Raw genomic sequence first — 9,689 nt, forward strand, 5'->3', positions numbered from 1 at the left:
GGCTCGTCTATCAAATGTTCTCCAGTGTGAATTAATCGAGAGAAATTCACCATTGTAAAACCAAACTGATCATTTTTAATTCCGCGAGCAGTATTAGCATCAGCTCAATCACATCGAAATAATACAACTTTCTATTTTCCATAGTAATCCAACTCAATAATGTCGGTTAGAAGTCCGTATTACTCCACATTTCCCTCGATAGGATTACTTCGGGGCCTTTCTCTCTGGGGATAATCATAGATAATATCAAAGAAAATTGCTTCATGCAGAGCCATGGAGGCAAATTATAAGGAACAAGGACCACAGGCCAAGTACTGTACGAGGTGCTCATGATTTTAAAAGGATTAAATCCGTCAGATGCTAACCCGAGCCTTACACTCCGAGGATCACTTGCAAAGCTTGGAAATTTATTGTCAAGTGATTTCCATACTAAAGAATCTGCAGGATGCCTTAATAATCCATCATCCATTCGTTGATCATGATGCCACGTTATAAACTCGGCTGTCTTTGACGACATAAATAGCCTTTGAAGCCTTGGGATTAGCGGGAAATATCGCAAAATCTTGTTCGACTTCCTTATTGACTGTGGCCCATATTCATCCTCATTAACATCTTCTGCATCTCTATTCATCCAACGAGATTTACCGCAAACATGACAAGACTGTTGATTTCTCCGATCACCCTAATACAACATGCAACCATTTGGGCAACTATGAATTTTGTTGTACCCAAGGCCCAAATTTTTTATCACTTTCTTCATGTCTTTACATGATTGAGGGATTTTTGCAAACGGGAACATTTCTCTCAAAAGCTCTAATAGCATTGTCAAAGAGTTTCCGGTCCACCCTCCCAAACATTTTAAGTGGAAAAGACGAATACAGAATGGCATTTTTGAAAATTTTGATCCCTCATAAAGTTATTCATTCATATCACCAAGTAACGTGTAGAACTTCGCCGCTTCTTCATTCGGTTGTTCATCCGGTACACTTTTTCTCGTTTCCATAAAAGTATTCCTACCGATATTATAATCATCGGATGCAACATAGTTTGGTGGAAATGATTGGAAACCTTCACTCCGCATATTAAATGCATCCCGCATCATACCTTCCATGTCATCTTCACTAACATACTGACTGTAACCACTATAAGGATAACCCGAGATTAATCGTCGAAGAGGCTCCACTAGGTGTACACTCTCCATGGAAAATCCATTTTTTATACCCCCGAATGAAGCCATCAACAATTAGATGTTCGTAGACAACTTCACGATAATGCCAATAGATATTGCCACACTTCTTACACGGGCAAAGAATCATATTCTCTTGGCTTGAATTGTGAAATGAAAAATCTAAAAAAGATTGCACTCCATTTTGATACTCATTGCTTGCCCTTGAGAAATTCATCCAAGTCCTATCCATTTCGTAGTTGTTGAAGTCTAAAGTTGGCAATAAGTTACACGGGTAAGTTGTTTATTATGTAAGTCTGGATATGATATATATTTATGTTTTATGTAAGTTATGTAGATTATGTAAGTTATGAAATTTGAACTTTAAACTATATGCTTTTAAGGAAATTATTAGATTAAACTACATGTATTAGTTAAGTTATGTAAGTTGTTATGTACGTTATGTGAGTTATGTAAATTATGTAAGTTATGTGAGTTATGTAAGTTGTTATGTAAATTATGTAAGTTATATGAGTTATGTAAGTTATGTAATTTTTTTAAGTAATTTTTAAATCTTTTTTAAGGTCGATAGAATTATTTATAAGCTCAATAGAACTTTTTTTGAAATCTTTTTTTTATACAAATACCTTTAAAATTATTAAATATTAAAATCAAACATTATTAATATAAAAAATAGTAATTTGAATATAATAATATCAAAAAAGAATCGTAGTTTAATTTTTATAAGTAAATTGGAAATAAATTAAAGTTATATAAATATTCAATAGTAAATGAGCTCGATAGAACTTTTTTCTAGTCTTTTTGAATTTTTTAAGATTCATCATACGTGGCGTTGTTACACCTAGGGAGGATCCATTATATAGTACAGCTCGATATAAGGCAACCCGTCAGGTTTCCAGCCTATATACTTTGAATCTTTAAAATATTTAAAATAAGGTTGGAGAGAAGGTCAGCTATTGTTGTAATTTTAATGGACAAGCAAGCTACATGGTAATAAAATTAATCCATACTTATTCATACTTAAGTTGAATCAAATAATAATTAAGTTTAACCAAATATAAAAACTTATTCATACTTATTCATACTTCAAATAATAATTAATACTATTTTGATAAAAATTAGTTATAACTTTTAAAGACATTTAAAATTATTAAATATTAAAATCAAACATTATTAATATAAAATAATAGTAATTTGAATATAATAATATCAAAAAAGAATCGTAGTTTAATTTTTATAAGTAAATTGGAAATAAATTAAGGTTATATAAATATTCAATAGTAAATGAGCTCGATAGAACTTTTTTCAAGTCTTTTTGAATTTTTTAAGATTCATCATACGTGGCGTTGTTACACCTAGGGAGGATCCATTATATTTTATAGCTCGATATAAGGCAACCCGTCAAATTTCCAGCCTATATACTTTGAATCTTTAAAATATTTAAAATAAGGTTGGAGAGAAGGTCAGCTATTATTGTAATTTTAATGGACAAGTAAGCTACATGGTAATAAAATTAATTCATACTTATTCATACTTATTCATACTTATTCATACTCCACTCTCACCAGCAAACAGAGGCTGGAGTCAAAAAAGTAATATTTGTTAAGTAATTTAAAGTGAAAATGCATAGAAATAAGGAAAAAAATTTAGCAACGAAACCTGTACCTAGAACAAATGTCAATGGCTATGGTGTATTTAGTTGCACCAAATATTAATTCAGGTGCTCGATAGTACCTAGAACAGATGTAAGATTATAAGAGTAGCACCAAATATATTTCAGTTTAAGCAAATATAAAAACTTTATCTATATCAGTACCAAATATTAATTCGAAGATTAAATGGCAGCTTCAGTTGAACCAATAGTTGCAGGAGGAGCAGGAAGCAGTAACTGAAATACATACAACATTAATTCACTAATACAGACACATGTAAGATTATAAGAGTAGCACCAAATATATTTCAGTTTAAGCAAATATAAAAACTTTATCTATATCAGTACCAAATATTAATTCGAAGATTAAATGGCAGCTTCAGTTGAACCAATAGTTGCAGGAGGAGCAGGAAGCAGTAACTGAAATACATACAACATTAATTCACTAATACAGACACATGGAACTATATCCTAAAAGTCAAAACACAAGGAATTAAAGTATATGTACCATATTTAGTATACAATATAATTTTACTTCATATATATTACTTCATATAATTATTATAGTAATAAATAAATTTATTAAAAATCGTCATAGTACAAAAACAGGGTAGAAAAAATTAGGTTTTGGTTAAAAGCAGTCAAGAAAATATTTTTGTACAAAATTAATTCAAATACTATGATATATTAATTTGGTAACTGGTACTCGGTATCATGAAGTTTAGTACATTAGTTAATATTGTAAAATAGAACAGTTTCTAAGTAAATCTTGACAGAATAACCCAAACAAGAAGGAATTATATAACCAACCTGCAGTGTACAAGATCAAGATCAAGTGATGGAGAATTGAAAGACAATGACATTTCCTTAGTAAAACTTCATGTCAGTTTTGCGATATAATTCCGTCAAAATAAACTTCTTAGCCCAAAAATATGCAGCAGTTGTTGCAAATGTTTTTACATTACACGTTCAAGTAGCTTTTGTATGTGATGTTTCAAAAAGCAGAAAAACAAAGTTAAACACAGTTGTAAGACAAAAACATGAACCGAAACTTAGTATCCTGTCATTTTAAAAACTCATAAACACATTTCCTTGAAAACCAATGTCGGAAAAAACATCGTTTTTACCAGAACTAACCATTACAAAGAAACCCCATCAAATAAAAACAATAAAGAGAAAACACACACAACTTTGTTGAGCAAAGATCTAAGATACCCACCAAATCTAACAGGCTCCAGAAGATGAAGAAAAGTGAAGAAAAAAAAATCAAAAGAAACAATCCAAGGCCTCAAATTCTTCCATGCCCATCATTATTGTTCCTTTTTTCTCTCCCTTCCTTTCTATGGAGTTCTTTTTTAGCAACTTCTATAATTCTATCTTCTTTCTGGTTTTCTACAATTCTTATTTCTCCCCAGAAACGACACTGCTTTAAAAAATATTGCCAAAATGATAGAAAGGATAGCCTTTAAAGGGCGCCTTGTCTTTAGTTCAAATCAACACTCACTTAAATAAATCAATATATACTCATTTTCCCATGTCTTTCTCTCTCTCTGAAAAAGAAAATACATTACATAGTTATTAATAGTTATAAGAAGAGTCATGTAAAAGGAGTTCGTCTGCTATTTGACACTAAAGCCTTAAAAGGTCATTGTCAAAATAATCTTCTCAGCCTAAAAATATGCAGCAGAGGAGTTACGATGGAAAATACTTATCGATTGGTTGTGGTAGACGACGGTGATGCAGTAGAGGGGAGACTCGATGGCTATGCAGTAGATGTACGGGGCGAAGGCGATGGAGGCCGAGATGGGTTGCGATGAACGGTGCGAAGGCGATGGAGGGGATGGTTTGTGATGCACGGGGAGAAGGCGATGGAGGAGATGTGTTGCAATGCACAGGGAGATTTGGGGGAAAACTTACCGATTTGGGGAATTTGGGGATTTCTGAATTTAGGGAAATTGGGATTTCAGAATCAGGGCAAACAAGAGGAAAAGGTGTAAGTTTAATTTGTTTGTAATGAAACGATGTCGTTAAAATCGATTTGGGGCAAATTTACGGCGTTTATATTACAAAAGCCATAAAACTTTTATTGAAACGCAATCGTAGAAGGCTAACGGCTATTGAACTTTTGCGGCGTTTTATAAAAATGCCACTAAAACTTAATTCACCGACGCGAAACGGCGTCGCCCTGGGCAAATTGGTATTGAAAATTTGCGGCGTTTCTGAAAGTGCCACAAAAAAATTTATACCTTGTTTTGAAATGCTGTCGTTTAAGCCTAATTGTAATGTGTTTTTGCGGCGTGTTTTGCAAGCGCCACTAAATGTTTAATAGTATAAAATGAAACTACGTTGTTTTGGTCGAATTAGAACAAATTAGCGGCGTTTTTAGGCTAAGCGCCACTAGTTTTTTTTACTCAAACGGTGCCGTTTCTCCAAATTTTAATACATTTTAGTGCATTTCTTTGTTTATCAATTTTTTTAAAAATCTAATATTTTAATATATAAAATGGTTTATATTAAATATTTTTAAATATAAAAGCATTAGTTTATATATATAAATTAATTAAATAAAAAAATGATGCTAATTATATCAATAATTGCGTTAATATTTTACAAGATTTAGATCAAAATACCGTTCATGTACACAATTTCACACTAAACTACTTTTCATGTATGCTTTTGAGATTTAACCCATTTTTATATATATTCTTTTAAAATAATAATTTATATATATTTATCTAATTTATATTTATATTTTAAATTAAAATCTAAAATTATAGCCTAAACCCAAAACCCTAAATCTCAAACTTAAAACCCCAAAATCATATAAACACTGTAACCCCTAAACCAACCATAAATCCTAGACCACCATAAAGCCCAAACTATAAACTCTAAAAATTGTTAACCCTAAACCATAATCCTAAACATATTTTTGGAAATTCGTGTGGCCAATGTAAGTGTAATACAAAACATATATTTTATATTCTTATATTAAATAATATGGGAATAGTACAAAATGGCATGAATCTTAGTAAAATCCAAATGTTCTTCAGTTCTAATAGTATCCTTTCCTTGAACCCTACATCTAGACTTACACTGTCTAAATAGAATCTTAATATATATTACAAGTTCTAATATATAGGGACAAAAGTAATTAAAATAGAATCTTAATGCTTACCAAAATCCTAAAATAAATTAATTTCTTATTATTAATCATAACCCCTAATCCCTAATAACCTAACCCCTAAAACCATAAACATTAATATTAAAACCCTAAAACCTAAAATAATAAACCCCAAAATTCAAACTCTAAAACATAAACCCAAACCCCAAAATATATATCATAAACCCTAAAACTCTAAATTAACAGTAGACATTAAACCTAAAATTCATAACCCTAAACTTTAAAATAACATAATTTTTAAAAACGCCGCTAATTATGATATATAGCGGCGTTTACGTAAAATGCCACTAATACCTATATATAGCTCAACAAAAGACGATGCTGTTTTCCTCAACAATTTTGCGGCGCTTTGAAACAAACGCCGCTAATTCTTATATATTGTGGCATTTTTAGTAGAACGCCACTAATGGCTCTATAGATACGTCGTCGTCTCTCTGATTGCTTTTGCGGCGTTTTTATAAAAGCGCCGCTAATTCTGATATATGGCGGCGTTTTAAGTAAAATGCCACTAATGCCTGTATAGCTCATTAATATACGTCGTCGTTTCTCTGAACACTGTTGCGGCGTTTTCTTAAAAACGCTGCTAATGCTTGATTATTTGCGGCATTTTTTCATAAGCGCCGCTAAAAGTTATCTTTTGCGCCGTTTTTTTAACAAGCGCCACTATATCTCTGACTTTTAGCGGCGTTTTCTTTAAAGCGCCACTAACATATAACTTTGGTGGCGCTTTTTATCCAAACTCAGCTAAAAACGCCGCTAAAAGTCTGTTTTCTTGTATTGAATATTTGATTCCCCGCATACATCTTGTTAGCAAGGAATGCTTTATGCTTAATTAGTTATCGTGGCCTCTCCCATTGCCTCCTCCTGATCCAGCATAAGAACCTACAGATGAACCAGCTTCAGAACCTGCACTAGACCCACCAGATGAACTGGATGATGATGATGAACTAGATGAAGAGCTTGAACTTGAACCCCCAGATCCTGAACCGGAACCAGCCCCAGCTCCAGCTCTTGATCCACCACCTCCCAAGCCAACGCCTATCCCTGCTCCAGCCCTAGGTCCTATGCCCCCAAGATCCAGTCCAACATATTTTCTCTCTATCCGGCTTTCAGATACAATCGCAGACATAGTAACAAGTAAAGCAAGCATAAGAGCTGTTATCCTGAAAGAAGACATTTTCGATAAAGCAGAACAAAGAACAAGACACAAATTGAATAAGTCTTGTAGGAAAAAAAAAGAACGAAAAGGTAATTTGGAAGTCAATCTTAGTGTTGTTGAATTCTCAGTATGAGCTTCAGGGATGAGTACGGGGCTTCAGGAGTAAAAGAGTTAATGCTATTTATAGCGGTTAAGTATTATAATATAATTGTGTGAATATGAAACTTGTTAAAGCACTACAAATTTTGGACCAATTATTTGTTTAATGAAATAGTTTTGGAAATCATGATGAGACTTCTTTGAGATTTTGTCGGAAAAAACCTTACGGATAAGAAAGCTGCCTAATTTCAAGGGACCTTATGTTCTTAAACTGGGTTCAAGACAACTGTCTAAAAGTTGCCGACCCATTACCCATAGTGGATCGAGCTTCTATTGGTGCGGGCAGTGTTTATGTTACATTGTGAGTTGTGATGGCGATATATGAAAAGGAAAATACAAACATAAATTTTATTTTTGATTCAATATAAAAAATCAATAATCATGCTCTTGTTGTTTTCTCTATAACCATGAATTTTTTTCTCGCAAGCTATCATCATCGTTTAAGCATTTTGAAGAGGCAGAGGAGAGGGATGAGAGAATGACAATTCACACGATGGAGAGAAAGTGACCATACAAATGTAGGAGACAATTAGGTAGAGTTTTCACATAAAGAGATAGCCTTGCCAAGGAAAGAAGGGATAATCATAAGTAAGATTAGTCTCGTCCATTGTCCTAAAAGGCATCTCGTAATTGGGAATTGATTCTCGCATCATAGAAAGATAGTACTATAACAAGGTGGTGATGGATTGATGGGTTTAGTTACTAGTCTTTGATTATATTTGAGAGGATATGATAGAAATCCTATGTGCTATTCATGCATAAAGGAGACTCAAAACCTATCTTAGTGAGGTCAATAGAAGATGTTCCACATATTAAGCACATCATATATCAACGAGGTTCATGATCCAACGAGGTGCCATAGTGGACAAGGAGACATTAGGCATTGTGGGCAAGGCCTTGTTGGCAATGTATGTAAAATAATTGCCCTCCCTCCTATTTAAGGGTGAGGTTATAATTGATCTTCCCCTGGGAAAAAGTTTGACGATTTATATTCTCTCAATAAGGTGTAAGGTGAACGTGCCATGATATGCATCAATTGTAAGTATGGTGAAAAAGTGGTATCTGCTTTGCGTGTGTTTTGTATTTGTGCTTCCCTTGATTTTGATGTAGAGGCGCAAGCTTTGAATTGTTGTCATTAATGAGTGGGCAACATGTTTGAATCGATGCCTTATAATTGCTAGGACACATGTCATAATTTGATTCAATTTGGGTTTTATGCCCATTAAGTTGTATAAAGCATGTTTACGTAAGGTCATAGACAAAGCTTTTGAACTTCATAGTCAAATTTTGTCGCTTCAAAACTCTTGAAACTACTTTGGTGAAAATAACTCCCAGGCTTTCACCTTCCATTCATTCTTTAGTTTAAGGATTTTCCTCTTATTTTTTTATTTTTTATTATTAGAATTATGGTGTAGGCTTGTTGAATTACGATTTAGTTTGGTATTTGATTTTTTTTCATCAATATTTGAATTTAATTGTAGTTTGTAGTATTTGGGTTTAATGGTTGGTGAAAGTAGATGTAGAAAATAAAGGGAGAGGTGGGAGGAAAGGAAAAGAGAACGAAAAAAAAAAGGTTTCGATGGGGTGGCAAAAAACCCCAGCAAATATAGGAAACTATCTATTGTTGTGATTAGGAATGAGTGGATTTGTAAAATAAAGAATGAGGAAATTGTGAAGATGCTAAAGCTTAGAGGTATAATGTTGCCAAATCACAAATTATTCCGTAACGCCTAAAAAATTTTGATATCGAATTTTGTGTTGGATCGAGATTATTTTAGTAAAAATTTTCAAATAATTTATATAGTATTATTTTTATAATATATAAAAAAATTACCTCACAAATTCTGGATAAAGGGATAAAATTTAGAATTTTTGTACTTTTAGGGGACATTTGAAAATTTAAATTACTTTCGAGATTAAATTAAAATTTGATTTTGTTTATAGGATTAAAATGAACTTTCAAAATTTAATGAAGGACTAATTTGTAATTAACCTATTTTCATGAAATTAGGAGATGAATTAGAATTGGAGTAAAAAATGAATTAAAATTTGAATTAATGTGTGTTATGTGTTATTATTATTCATTTAATTATATTAGTATTTTTTCTATTAGGATTTTTTATTAGTATTTATTAGTATTTTTGTGATCTATTATTAAGATAATTTGGTTTTATTATGACATTAGAAGTCTAACCGACTTTGCATGTGCACATTAAATAACTAATTTATAAATAAAATTTAAATCTCGATTTTACTGCAAACGTACAAGTTAGTTGTAATATTTATAGTTTCGATGGAACACGAAGTATTCCAAGGGGTTGAACCCAAAAGAGATGGCGATTAAACGATATCT

General features: G+C 32.2%; 1 protein-coding gene and 1 long non-coding RNA gene across 2 annotated transcripts; both read right to left on the reverse strand.

The window, feature by feature from the left end:
• Positions 1–2,763: 2,763 nt before the first annotated feature.
• On the reverse strand, positions 2,764–3,369 carry LOC121204602 (uncharacterized). Its single transcript, XR_005899740.1, has 3 exons — positions 3,186–3,369; positions 3,003–3,074; positions 2,764–2,920 (listed from the first exon to the last, which is right to left on the reverse strand). It is a non-coding gene; the product is annotated as an uncharacterized lncRNA (long non-coding RNA).
• A 3,481-nt stretch (positions 3,370–6,850) lies between these two features.
• LOC107947317 (secreted protein C) lies at positions 6,851–7,287 on the reverse strand. The gene has a single exon (XM_016881979.2). It carries the CDS (start codon positions 7,193–7,195, stop codon positions 6,851–6,853), a length of 345 nt encoding a protein of 114 aa, XP_016737468.1. The 5' UTR covers positions 7,196–7,287.
• Between the last annotated feature and the right edge of the window lie 2,402 nt (positions 7,288–9,689).

Source organism: Gossypium hirsutum, chromosome A08 (genome assembly GCF_007990345.1).
Source record: "Gossypium hirsutum isolate 1008001.06 chromosome A08, Gossypium_hirsutum_v2.1, whole genome shotgun sequence".
In the NCBI taxonomy this organism is placed as follows: domain Eukaryota; kingdom Viridiplantae; phylum Streptophyta; class Magnoliopsida; order Malvales; family Malvaceae; genus Gossypium; species Gossypium hirsutum.